Source organism: Salvia hispanica, chromosome 2 (genome assembly GCF_029641045.1).
Source record: "Salvia hispanica isolate PSC_SH4W2 chromosome 2, Shi_PSC_v1, whole genome shotgun sequence".
Lineage (NCBI taxonomy): Eukaryota > Viridiplantae > Streptophyta > Magnoliopsida > Lamiales > Lamiaceae > Salvia > Salvia hispanica.
Window position 1 is genome coordinate 35,135,312 of NC_142693.1, and position 14,314 is coordinate 35,149,625.

At 36.7% G+C, this 14,314-nt stretch overlaps 1 protein-coding gene across 4 annotated transcripts; it reads right to left on the reverse strand.

Annotated features, from left to right (window-relative positions):
* Nucleotides 1-444: 444 nt before the first annotated feature.
* On the reverse strand, nt 445-13,433 carry LOC125214981 (neuroblastoma-amplified sequence protein). 4 transcript variants are annotated; one of them, XM_048116439.2, is made up of 14 exons: nt 13,162-13,433; nt 12,950-13,018; nt 12,006-12,092; nt 11,840-11,888; nt 10,958-11,131; nt 10,200-10,401; nt 9,873-10,093; nt 8,274-9,210; nt 6,808-7,775; nt 6,172-6,245; nt 5,317-5,676; nt 3,727-4,918; nt 3,306-3,571; nt 445-3,228 (listed from the first exon to the last, which is right to left on the reverse strand). In XM_048116439.2, exons 3-14 carry the CDS (start codon nt 12,090-12,092, stop codon nt 613-615), a joined length of 7,146 nt encoding a protein of 2,381 aa, XP_047972396.2. In that variant the 5' UTR covers nt 12,950-13,018; nt 13,162-13,433; the 3' UTR covers nt 445-612. The 4 variants fall into 4 exon arrangements, with proteins under 4 accessions (XP_047972396.2, XP_047972324.2, XP_047972241.2 ...); XM_048116367.2 differs by having other exon boundaries at nt 12,950-13,060; XM_048116284.2 differs by having other exon boundaries at nt 12,950-13,068.
* Nucleotides 13,434-14,314: the final 881 nt, after the last annotated feature.

Here is a 14,314-nt window from a genome sequence, read left to right on the forward strand (position 1 = left end):
AGAGAAAGTATTTTGTATCGTATTACACCTTGCGTCTGTAAAATATACTTCTGTAAAAAATACTATATCTCATTTTGCTATTTCGAGACGTCCACAATTTAAAATCTTATTTACGCTTTTCCATCTTGATTAAGTGCAACCCGGACGTTCAACTAAATCACTAATTAAAGAATAAATCCTATATACGTAAAAATGGGGTCATATTAGCTAACTAATTTTCCCATTTTTTTTAATCACAAATCAAAGCATTTTTTAAATCCATGACGAATCAAAGAGAGACCGTAAATAGTTGACGGATGGATTACTTTTATTAACGGATCAAGATGGAAAGAATGTCTATTTTTATAGGAAAAGGAAGTAGTATATCAAAATTCAAAACATGTATAGATCGAAATAATTCATTAGATCAATAGAAAAAATTCATCACTTAAAAACATAAATAAATTATCGTCCCGCCCCAAAATGATTTTCATTCTGTAAAACGCAAACATAAATTCATCGTCGCTATTATAAAATCTGTATATAACAGACCACAATTCTTTTTTAGTTGTGGAATTCTGAGCAAAGTAGTAAAACTATAGAACATGTGTACATGACTTCTCCACCAGTTACCTAACATCTCTTGGCAGTAAAGACAGCAGATTGCAACAATTTTTCTAACCCGCCCTTGAAATTGCTAACTGTATTCGAAAGAGGTTCGAAGATGCTGGTATTCTCCAATAACTCCTTTTCCTGCAGTTGAAGAACCTGCCTTTCCAGATACGTCCTGAGACTCGCTTCTGCAACGTTGATTAAATTGACTGAAGCATTCGTGTGCATGAATCTTACAGCCAGAAAGCCGGCCAGAACATGTTGATCAGCCTTCACGAGCTCTGCCACAAAACAAGGAAAGATAAGTCTCACGAAGAGGAATCCTTTGTTCCTCTCCTCTCCAGTAGCTCCATCGTGTCTGATAGGTGATGCCTGTGCCTCCTGGAACTGCCGACACAAGTTACCAACCATGAAGCATAGGTAAGAGAAGGTGGTGCCATAAGAAGCCTTTGTTATGATTTTAGACAAAATCCCAGATGATAAAATGAGGACGAAGAAGAAATGGTCCTGCGCAATATCGTCCTGTATGCCTCCTTCCTTCAACTTGTTCTCAATGGCATCCAAGCACTGGATTTGTATTGCCTCGTAAGGGAGTAATAGTGCTATCTTCAGAGCTAAAAAGCAATCCAACTCGAGTATAGTCTGAGTCAGACTACGAGTATCGTCTTCATTCAGCAGTACTCCACAATTTTTGGCAACACTCTGATCAAGCAATCTTAATATGTCAGTCTGGCTCGAGAGCGCTACCATTTTACTTAGTAAGGTCATCCAACAAATATGCAGAGGATGAATCAAGAGGATACTGCTTTCTTTAGTTTCCTTCTCGACTGATTCGTCTTGGAAACTCTCCCAACCTTCATCCCAGTCATCGTTGGCCCAGTTATTGGCAGCATCAGATGCATCGAGAGAAGTGCCTTCATCTGTTCTCGTTGTAAAAAGCCCCTCCCACTCAGCCAGTACAGCCAACAAAGCATTAACATGAGATGCGGTAATTGCCAATTCTGATACTCGTAGAAAGCAGGAAACAGCAGAATCAACTGAATTAATATCGTCTGGGGTAATTTCGAGGCTAGGGGAGACAGATGAAACTAACTGTGACGATTTCAAGGCCACCAGGGTACTTGTAAATCTACTGGGCGCATCTTTTGCAGTCGGGTCATCAGAAATGTTCTCGCGTTTTGGAGTCATGTCCTGCAAATCATCACACCCTTCCCAAGGCAGAAGAAATGCAGACCCTTTTGAAGAAAAAGCTTCCGAATCTCGCTTCCTACCGGAGAGAAATTGCAAAAGCTCCAAGGAATATACCCGGATATGGCTTGGCAGCTGCAAATCGTCACAGAACATCGACATTCTGTGCCAAACTGCAAGCCTTACTTTCTTCAGTAGCTCCAAGTCTCCTTCCATTTTACTCAGGGACGAAAGTAAATAATGCAAACGCCGACGTTCAGGGGAACCTCCAGCTATTTCTTGTAAGACAGTCTCAAGTATACTTAGATAGAGTTTCGAAAGATCCTGGATGTCAACAGATGATTCTCCACTGGTTGTTATCAACAATGTTCCGGGTGGGAACTTTTCCACTATTGCAGAGAAGACATGAGCTATAGCTTCAAACCCACAGCCACAAAAAATCATTGCTCGACAAAAATTGAATACTTCAGTAGCAACACTGTTTACGAGACCATACGCCACATAATTAACAACTGTGCACCAAACCTGACTGGGTAATACAACATCTTTTACAAGCAAATCCAAGCAAACTTTCAGACATATTATAGAACATTCAGAATAGAACCTTTCTCCAGAAGAATCCAGTGACACCAGATCTTCCACATCATTCATCAACCTGAGCCACAAGTTTATAAGTTTCACAAGGCACTCTTTCCCACTTGTGTCACAAGGAAATTTCCTCAAGCTTTCATTGATGGGTAAGATGATAGTGAAAAAATGTCGCACTACGTCTAACATATCTTGGTATTCCATCAATATAATATACTTTTTGCATATGTCAAACAACTGCTCCAACTCATCTATAAAAGAGTTAATATCTTCAGAGCTTTGAAAATGCATCTCATCTCCGGCTCTACACTCTAAAGTGATGAGAGAGCTCATTACATAACGAGTATATACAGATCTCCATGACAAAAGACTACCAGGAACAATATCACCATACATATGAACCAGGTTTTGAACCATCTCTGCTAATGCCTCCACATTATTTTCATTTATCTGAGCACAAACTTCATCATTGAAGCAGTCCAAGTTCAGAGTCTGTAACAGAGCAATATTTTTAAAATCAAGGCTCTTAATAAAGGAGACCCTGCTGCATTCTTTCCCAACAATTTTGCAAAATGTAGCTAGCTCAAGGGCACTTCTTTGCACTAGATTTTGGTCGATTTCAGGAGGCAACTCTTTTGATACTTCCATCTGCTTATAGCAATCAGAGAGTATATCGTAGATAAATGCAAGCCTCTGCTTATCATGGCCATCAATTACAGGATAGACGGATGAAGAAATGGACATTATGGCTTCTGCCGCATTAGCAAGTATCTCTTCCTTATATACTGAAACCTCCTCCAGAATATCATCAACACTCCATACATCAGAAACAAGTATAGTCCTAAGGTAATACAGGAGCACCTAAAACAACACAGCACATTGAAATGTTTAATTATAAAAAACTTATCATGGCCAAAAAAGTTTGCAAATAGATATACCTTGCTCCGGTCCACTCCATAGGTGTCAGCAAGAATGAGAACATCCTTCAATATTTGCTTCTTTTCGATTCTAACAGATTCAATAAGAGAAAAAATAACACTCTGTATGTACTCCATGTCCCCAGAAAAAAAGCGAGAGTTTTCTACTCCAGGAATTAATTTCTCCAATATTCTCGATTCATCGGCTACATTTTTCTGCTGCTCTAATTTGATTTTCCACTCATTCCAAAATGTTGATTGTGCTTCGTGTACTTTAGTGCACTCATCTGGATTTTATAAAACACGAGTTGAGCAATTTTTGAATGGTAGCACGTAGAAACCAAAAGGACTGAGAAAAGAAAAGGAGGGAACTTCTGCAAATATGCTGGGTAAAAAAAAGAAATGCCAAAGTTTTCAAGAATTTACTAGAAAAGAATTTCACCTGAATTGAGTGTCTTGTGTTTTTTTTGAAGTGCATTTGTCAGAGCTTCTCTCCTTTGAGCAGGATTCCTGCATTCAACACCATAACTATGCAACAAACTATAAATCATTCCGGCGTTCATCAGACTAGAGAATTCATTGTAGTTTTCTCTTATGTTCAGTTGTTCTTCAATTATTTCAGCTCCATGAAAGGCATCTATGAGATTTAACAGCACAGAGCAACCTATAGCATCATCCCCATCTGAAACGGGGGGTTCCATAATTGACTTAGCCAGAGAAGCGATCAGATCATCCTTTGGGACGAAACCGCTCCTTGTCAACCACGATAATACAGTCATCACTGCTCTTGTCCTTATACTCACATGCTGGAATCTGGAGACCCAATCTGAAGTAAAACTTTTCCCAAGTTCTCCATCCTCAGACAATTTGAGCAACCACGGGAGCTTTGAGGCAGCAAAAGAATATACTTTCGAATTCTCTTTAAAAAGGTGTTCCCAGCCATTTTCAGATGACAGATTTTGAACAACCAGAGAGAGTAAACTTTTCAACTTTTCAAATTGTGGCTCCTGGTTCTCAACACTTGTGTATCTCCTCTCGAAAAACTCACCTTGTTCATTGGAACTCTGCTCCAATAATTCGGAATGCACTCTTCCAGTCAACATAGTCAGACTTTCACACTGGTCCTGCAAGTCGAGATCTTTCCATTCCTGAAGAAGCTCACCAATTGATTCCTCATCACAATTACTCAAAGCAAATCCTAAAAGTAGCTTTTTGGATTTTGAGTCCATGCTCTCAAGAGCTTGACTCCTTGCAATAGCAGCACACAAGTCCCAAATACAACCATGGCCCTTTTTGGCCAAAGCAAGACAGAGATCAGAAGCCAGCTGTATGTCTCCTGTATACGCTGCTTCTCTTGCAATAGCTTCTTGGACTCTTGATATTTCTTCTGGTGAGCTCAATCCAAGAAGTTTAGCAATCTCAATAAGTTCATCAACGTTTAGATAAGATCCACTTTGGCTTGTAACTGCCAACTTAATTATTTCCATAGGATCTTTTATTTGCCTAAATGCCATAGGCAGAAGGTTAACCCCAAGATTTGGAAGTCTAACTGTAACAGCATCAATAATGTCAGCCTCAACCCTGACAGTTCTGCTGCTAGGGAAGATATTCAAACACTCCTTAGACTTCCAGATCTACACATGAGTTCCAAAAAAATTTATTAATTTCTTATCACAAGTGTCAAACCAAGAAAAAAAATTCAACTCTCGCAAATCAAAACAGCAATCATATAACTGAGAGGATAGATTAGTAAATCTATAGTTGGAAATACAGTTTTCTGTACCAGATCACTGTAAGACAGAGAAACCAAAAGACCATAATATCAATGAAGCCTGGATAAAGAGAATATGCATAGAGCTAGTTCTCTTGCATTAGTGTTTTTACATTTTTCCTCTTGCCAACGAATAAATTGATAGACACTAGTCAACAACACAATCTAACGTTATTTAATAGAAAGGTGCCAATAGAAACACAGTATAGATCCACTACACAAGTAATAAGTTAAATATTCTGAGGTAAGAACAAGAATAACCTCGGGGGAAGTAAGAGTCGGCGCTGAGAAGAAATACTCTCTTGCAGCTTGAATAACAAGATTCTCAGCCTTGTCTGTTGCCAGAGTAACAGAACTGGTACCTTTCAAATAATTCCTAGCTAGAGAAAATTTTCCAGCTTTAAGCAATCCTCTGCAGAACTCAATCAACACAAACTCCAAATCTAGAAAAGGAAAAGCCTTTTCCTGAAGAGATAACAAATCACGCCACATGTGTGCCCAATCATGATCAGTACGGGTTGGTTGCCAGCGAACGAATTTTGAAAGTAAAAGACGGAGAATTTGTTTTACACCCTTCTCATCCAAGTGTGAATTCACAAAGAAGTTAATGGGCTTTGGGACCTAAACAGAGATGAAATAGATGTAATGAGTACCATGAATCAAGGGATGCATTTCTAAAAGAGCATCAAATTGGATATAACCCTTGAAACTGCAGTGCATGTGATACATGTGCAAAGATTAAATGTATTGACATGCATCCTCAACCAGAATGATGATAGTATAGACAGCTCACAGCGGCAATATCAAGTTACGTTTGCTCTACTTGAAAAGATAAACTGCCTAAGTAATTGAACATTACCTTCAATTCACTTAAAACTATTTAAAACACATCTTGAGATAGTACCTACAAGGTCCTTAAGAGGAACATTAGAATTTTCAGGTCAAGAAAGGAACTATTCACTGCCTTTCAGGTCTCACTGAAATATCTATATATCTTATAATACCAGGAAACAACAAAGCTTCCCTGCCTATGTATAAAACAGAGGGAGAAAGCAAAACTATATTGATAACAGGTTTAGCATATAGAAATTAAGCAGACAGGGAAGTTAATGACACCTGATAGCAAGCCAATAGTCTTCCTGCTTCAACATGGCCCTCTGCAAGTTTAAGCCTTTTCTTTATATCCGCAGCTGGCATATTAAAAAAAGCTTAGTCATTACTTGTGATTTAAAACATAATTTGATGCAGACCTCCTGATTACCACATCCCTTTCTTGGTGTAATCAAATGGAAAATTAAGATAATGAATGGAGATCATGTGGAAAAGAAATACAGTACTATATGATTAGACCGTGAGAAAAAGTAGTTCGCATACTATCTGCCTTTTCTAAGTCTGGACATACCTCAAGCAAACTGTGTCACAAATTCAGAAACAGCAAGTAAACACACTATATTCTTCGTTCTCCGCAGATTTACTAAAAAGTTACAAGAATATATTTGATGAAAGGCTTTAAACATATGGGCACACACTACTACCCAGTGAGAAACTGAGCAGAAAACATTCAGGTAATTATTAGAAAAACTTTGCAAAGCAAAGAATACTTGAAATATAGTGATATGAGAGAGAGAGACGATACTACAGGAAGAAGGTTTGATATCCACTTATCCATTTTCAAGTAAGCAAATTTGGCATTGTGATAAAACAAGCACGGTCGAATTCTCTAGCTATTTATAATAGCTGAAGAAAATGTACCTTGCATCTGTGGCAGTTTAGACAAAATATTGGACATGGTACTCCACCTATCTACGTCACTGCACAAGTATATACATTTGAGGGCACAATCAACAAGCTCCATTTTGTCTTTAAATATAGGAGGTTCAGCCATGTCTCTGCACCCTTCTTCAATCACTATTAAGCACAATTCTAGTTTGTTTTGTGTAGCAACTTCTTTCAGCCATCTTACAAGAAATGAGTCGGCAGACTTAGCTGGTGTAAGTTGACCAACAGTAGCATCAACCCCAGTCAATACGCTAACCCTCCTTTGCATAAATGGAATACCCTTCTTGTGTAATCTAGGAATCACATTGTTCTCTTTAACATCCATCATAATCAACTTGAACTTTTCATAATCTGATAACTGCTCCCAGCTAGCAAGATTCATAGAAAAGTTGGTGTCATCTTCATTTTCATCAGAGTATATAAGTTGGAACAAACAATGAATATCGTCAAGGAAATCTTTCAACTCCGATATGCCCTTACGAATTGCCAAATCAACCAAGTACATGCTGTTTTCTAGTTGGCCACTTAAGGAATCGATATCTCTAGCTCTTTTCTTGTACCAAGAAGAAAGTTCAGATATTGATGGCCACTGAAATGACAGGTATTTCATTGCGATGGGTTCAGTAATAAATTGGATAGAACTCTCATGATTCACATGGAAATTTTTTATAAACATCGCCATCTTTTCACATTCCACCCAATCTTCATCTCTGACAACAACATGTGTGGGGGCAGAAGTTGCAGGAAGCAGATGTCCATAAGATTGAACAGGTATTGTTTCAGGTATAGCAGCTAAAACTTCCAATATGGAGGGAACCAAAGAATATAGGTGACGATTAATGAAAAGATTTAAGGCTCCAATCTTCCCACCTTCTGCAATTACTATAGCAGCTTTGCTGATGGCCAATTCACGGAATCTACTATACTCCTGCATAGAGAATCTGAAAAGCTAAGTTATTAAGTTGCAAGTCAGTGATAACATGAAGAATGATGTTACCATTACAACAAAGTGAAAGAGGCTCATTTAATGCCATTCATTAGGTAATCATTTCAGTTCAAATCTAAAGGATGCAAGCGGATTCTTGTTATTACAAGTATGTGTTGTAACCATGTAACTGTACATCAATCTAGCGGATAAGTATATGCATGTTCATATTCATGTATATGTTTCAGCAAATGATTCTTTGTGCCAATGAAACAGAATTACAAGACCATACATATGTTTGCCAACAAGAGAAGTTGATTTTGCAAATAATTATTATCCATAATGTAGAATTCTATTCGGGAATATCAGGAATATGTTTCAAGAGCCAAATTTAGGAGGCAAACTAAGCATTCGCCTATAAATAGAAAAAAATCCTAGCTCCACAAAATATGAAAGTTACACAAATAGCAAAATATCATCACATGAAAGATAGAGGGTGACCTTGAACTACTACCTGCCCATGTTTATCCCAAGAAATGTCTCTAGCCTGTCACTGAACTGCAATAACCTGAGTCTTGTGAGACGAAAATTCCAAATCTGCTCATTTTCATCGTCCTCCAATTCAGAAAATCTGTAAGAGTCTGTTAAGCGAAGCCCGAACGAAAGCAAAGTCTTTGTTGCATCTTCAGTTGGTCCTACTTTTTCTACACACTCAGAGAGTATGAAACCTTTATCCTTGATAGTGGTTAGTATAGTATTTATCTCTTGCACTCCTTGGGAGGAAGATAACCATTGAGACTTTAGCACTTCATCTTTATCAAGCCCATGACAATCAGCAAAGTCAAGTGCAGCCTGAAACTTTTGATCTCTAATAAGATTGTCATAAAGCTCAATAACAGATCTTTTTGTCAACGACACTAAACTCCACTCCAGCTTTGAAAAGTCAAATTTATCAGGCCTCTCTGGTGTGAGACGATCAATGACACCTTTCTGTTCAGATGGTCTATTGCTATCCTCAGATGAGCTATTCTCTAAAACAAATATGAGCCCCGGGTGCTTATGAGCTCTTTCTAGTAGGGGCATTGAGTATGAAATATCATTCCCCGATACATTTACATGATTAAGAACGTCAACCATGGTGATGGTGCCATTTGTTTTTGCTATAGTAAGTACATCATCAGACCACCAAGTAAAATCCACAATATCTTGTAAGAACTCTGTTCCAGTTCTCAAAAAAGAACATGTATCTTCATCAAATTTAAAAGTGAACAAGCATCCTTTAACATCTAGGGAAGCAACAAGGTTTCCATTAGGTGAAAACAGCACTTTTGGAGACGTAAGTTGGCCATGATATCCTTTTGTAACACGGTATGAACCTTCAGACTCACTAAAAACCACTGGCTCCATTTGCAAAGTTTGTTTTCTTCGCCAAATAGATACAGTATAGGATCCTGAAACAGAAGAGTTGTGTAATTTGATTATTAGACAGCAAATGTATTGCAAATTCTTGTGAAATTAAGAGCAACTAGTAAGGAAGGAAAATTGGTAACATTTGCAAAGGCTTGAGCAACTATAGTTTCCAAACAGGGAAACCGCATCTGTTCATATTGTCTATATTTTACACAAGATGGTGAACTCGTCATTGTAAAATTTTGAGAAGCTCAAATTAGACCACTTGAGCTTTTGAAAAAAAATAAGATTTCTCTAATTTCTTAGCTAGCAAAAGAAAATGTTTTGTGACTGATAAATCTGCATGAACACAAAATATCAATTGAAACTTTGCGTGAAACTTTAAAATTCATGCAATGCACCATAAAGTTGTAAGACTTGGTGTTATAGTCTACAGAATAAGCACTAGGATAAGTCAGACAACCCTAGGGAACAACCGAACAATGTAATCATAATGATCCTTAATTGGCATCTCAAATGTCTAGTGTTAATAAAAAGTTTGTGCTTTGGTGTACCATGCTACAACCATCGATGGTCCATCTATGTGACTTATAATATTCCTAGCTGGCTGATGGATTTTGTGTCACGGAATACTTGTTCATTAATGATCATTTCTCCCCCCCTACAAAAGTTATTAAGATTGAGAAAGAATGTCAGAAAATACCAGCACTCTCATTAACGGCAGATTTGCTATCAGTAGAGCTACTGACTATGGCAAATAAAGAAAGTTCTGGATGATAGTCCCAGCAGCAAATTTCTGAAGGAAATTGTCTAAGCATCGATGAATTATTCAGGGATTTAGCTGAAGAAATGGAAGCACTAGGATCCTTTGATATCTCGATATCATGAAAAGAACCATCTGCAGCAAAGACTGTGAAGCTACACCTGCCAAAAAGTTTTGTATTCATAAATTAGGAAAACGATAGAGTTTTGATCCAACATCAGTGGAAGACAAATTTTTAAAGATACAGACACATTTAGTCAAACTTACAAGTAAGATTTCTTTTCAGAAGCATCATCTTGCAAAATCAAGCCAACAATAGGCGACGATAAATTCAAATGCCTCTTCGTAATTCTTGTCATTTCTTCTCCGTATGGTTTGACAACGTATATGGTACCAGTATCATCAACAACTCCAAGTAATTCATGAGACTCAGACCAGGTCCCGCATGTGAATATACCGGCAGACTCACCTACATCAGCGAAAACATCTAAGACAATCAATATCAACTGCAAAAATTATTCAAGAATCAGATTGACATATTATTCAGGGGAACTTCCTAGATCTTTAAATATTGTCTTTGTACCAATGGGTACAGTGATAAGCTTCAAATCTCGTCAGAGAATAACCAAATTGTTGGGCTATTTATGACTCCTCGTAAATTGTCCACAACTAATAGTTATTTGGGAATTTGGCTACTTTTTCATGATCTCAAGAGCAAAGGAGAAATATGCTTCAGAAACAACATATAACACCAGAAGCAAGATATTACACAACTTTCTATAGGTCTACCAGACTACCACTACTACCAGCATGAGTGTAAAGAGGAAACTTAAATGATAAACCTTGACAAATTAAAGAAAATTAGAGTTCGCCTCAAATTCCCAAATAAATATAATTCTAAAAAAGCTTCAACTTTCTAATTTCATGTAATGATACTCATACACAATTATCCTTTAACAAAAGTGTCTAAAATAGTAATGATTTCCTGAAGATTCACGCAACATTTTAACATACGTAAATCTTACATGTCAAAATTCCTACAGGCTCCTGGTAGTCATTTTCTTTCTGCAAAATTGTTATTTGATTGCCATAAGCCACAGCAACATAATCACCACTAGCAGACACAAACAAGGACACCAATCTTCTTGATCTTCGCGGTTGTCTGTATGCACTCCATTTCTCTTTGAGTTTAGTAATCCCTTCATGGTACAAAAGAACAGAAAAAATTGCATCAGCAACAAAGTAATCACCGCATAAATAAAATAAATTAGGAGAAAAATAAACAAATAAGGGAACTTAAACACACTTCAAAAGGATGAAAAATGAGCTTTAAATTAGAATATCAATTTCTTCATATTGAAATTAATATTTCTAACTACTATATCATTCAATCAACACTATACATCAATGCCAAATAACTTCAGTCTACTAGGCACATTACTTCTCAACTGAAACAAAGTTAGAGCAAAACTCAACAAACTACCAAACCTCTAACAAAACTCAAATAGCTATACTCAAATAATCAAGTAAAGTCAAATCGCCAAATTCACAGTAAACAAGTACACTATATATTGATGCCAAATAACATCGATTTACTGGGCACATTACTTCCCAACTGAAACAAAGTTAGAACAAATCTCAACAAATTACCAAACCTCTTACAAAACTCTAATTGCTATACTCAAATAAACAAAAAGTCAAATCGCCAAATTCACAGTAAACAGTTACACTATACATAGATGCCAAATAACATCACTTTACTGGGAAAATTACTTCCCAACTGAAACAAAGTTAGAATAAAACTCCAACAAATTAAATTACCAAACCTCTAACAAAACTCAAATTGCAATACTCAAATAAACAAGTAAAGTCAAATCACAAAATTCACAGTAAACAAGTTCACATACCTCGAAATGGAAGATATGAAAGTAAACCACCCCCGTCGCCATCTGTCACCTTAACAAACGAAAAAATCAAACAATCAACTATACAGAAACTGGGTCGGAACTAAATAATTCAGCACTAACAATCAATCAAAACATAAAGGAAAAAAAAAACAAGGTGCACAAAAACCTGTTGCTTCGGAGGATAATTGGAAGAGTAAGGTCTGGAAACATGACGTCGCGTCTCAAACAGTGCCTTATGTACGGTCTCCCCCATCTATACGCACAATTAATTCAACACATACATCAAATCTATCTATCTATACATACATATATAAAAACGCAGTTCTTTTGGCTGGCCAATTCCTGCCAAACTTCATGATTTTTTTAAACCATATATCAAAATTAAGAGCCATGACTGCCATAGTATATTTATCGGGGTCAAATTTTTGCATCACAAATAAATTTACGATGGATGTTGACAAATTAAGAATGACACAAAAAGTTAAACTTTAAAAAGTCCATGAAAAAATCGATTTGTAGAAACAGAGGAAGATACAAAACTACAACACATAGTTGAAAAAATCCCATGACAAAATACATATAGAAGGAAACTGACATATATTCTATCTTAAGTAAATACACTGTTCAAGCCATAAGATTTCTTGGAAAAACCACCATCACTAAGTTTGGGGCAGCAGAGCCAGGCCACGAGGATCTACATATTCATATTTAACTATATGCACATTTTAGTTTAACTATATTCCTATTGTGTTCAGAAATACATATTTTGATTTTGGGGTGGCCGCCGCCGGCGTGGGGCGCATACATCAGATGCGCACAGGCGCACACCGCTGCTAATTTAGTCGATGAAATCTAATGTAAGTGTCCTGGCTCTTGGAACCTAAGTCTATATTTGAGGACTTATCCAACTCACCACCAACAACAGCCTACTGTCAGTGTTGTTTTTTATCAATTTTATATCTAAACCCCCAAATTCAAAAATAGAGAATTGAATTAACATATGTTTTTTTATATCAATTTGATTCCATGGAATTGTTGAGTGTTTAGGGTTAACTGTCTTTTAAATAACAAACAATCAACCCACATTACAATGTAAGCAGCAATACATACCGAGAATCCGGCCAGAATCCCCGCACACCTAGGCTTAACCAATCGTCCCAAAGCTCCTTGCTGCAAAAACTGTTGGAAGAAATCCGTTTGATTTGAAGAATAGATTTGCACCTGATTTGCTTGAATTCAAATTGGGGAAGAACATGATCTAAACCATAGCTTGAATTTGAATCTGAAATTGAATGAATGAGAGGTATAGGGAGGTTTCTTACACAAATTGAAGGTACAACTAGCCTAGTATCGCGGAATCAGGTAACGGCAGCGGCGAATCGGCCGGACAGCCGCGTGCAGAGAGAGATTGGAAGACGTGTGGGTGTGCAGAGTGAGAGGTCGAGATAGAGATGGGACGGGGATGCAGCTGCGGCGTGGTTGATGCAGCGAGGCGGTCACTGATCGCCGGAGAAGCGATGGCACGTCGCTGTGAGTGTCTGTGTGTTTGACACGGTGAGGCGTAAACTCAACTTTTTAGTTTTCTCTTTCCTTCATTTAATTCTCTATCTTTACCTTTTTTCTCATTTCATAAATCACAGTATAAATCTTTATTTTTAACAAAGGCATATGTAGGGCATTTTTATGTCATAGTTAGTTTATTTTTAAGTCATGCTAACAAAGCATGATCTAAAATGATCTTATCATGACATAAACTCAAATCTTATAATATGATCTAAAATTATTTTATTATGACCTTCCGTGTTTTGGGTTAATTATTTATCATTAGATCATCTAATCTTAGGGCCAAGATTTGGACTGCATTTCTTGATTTAAATGCATTCTTATTTTGATCATCTCCCCCATGTGCTCTTAATAAAATATCAATAAAAATATTTTTATTCCAACAAAACTGAAAAATGTAAGTATTTAAAATTGGTTCAAATTGCAAATTAAGAGACTTCGCATAAGTATTTTTTTTTAGAGACCACCAATGTACAAACATCAAAGTTCAAAAAACCATTTATAAAATTAATTCTTTATTATTTATGATAAGTAAGCCATTTATACCATGTATATATTTCAGCGATATTGCATCAAAAATCACACTCAAATAGGGTCCGGATCCTCTGCTGTGGCTAAGCCACAGCACAGCCTGTTGTGCTAAAAACGGTGTTGTTTTGATATGCACTAGTATTAACACCCATGCTATGCATGGGACATAAGATTTTTATATAATGAATACTAATATCAATGAAACTATAAAAAATAAAAATTCAAAATAATAGAAAGATTTACAAAACAAAAATATAAATCATGTCCAACTCTAAATTAATAATTTATTCATTTCTAATAAATAAAAATATTTCAAATTCAACAATTGATTTAATACAATTTTAATTTAGAGTGAACTTCAAAAATGGTCCCTGGACTATG

What these genes read in the sequence shown, in the direction of transcription:
- LOC125214981 (XM_048116439.2), bottom strand. Translation starts at nt 12,092, where the DNA reads ATGGGGGAGACCGTACATAAGGCACTGTTTGAGACGCGACGTCATGTT. An exon ending in CTTGGGATAAACATGGGCAG is followed by an intron (nt 7,776 to 8,273) that starts GTAGTAGTTCAA and finishes TTAGCTTTTCAG; the next exon opens with ATTCTCTATGCAGGAGTATA. An exon ending in ATGGAGTGGACCGGAGCAAG is followed by an intron (nt 3,229 to 3,305) that starts GTATATCTATTT and finishes GTGTTGTTTTAG; the next exon opens with GTGCTCCTGTATTACCTTAG.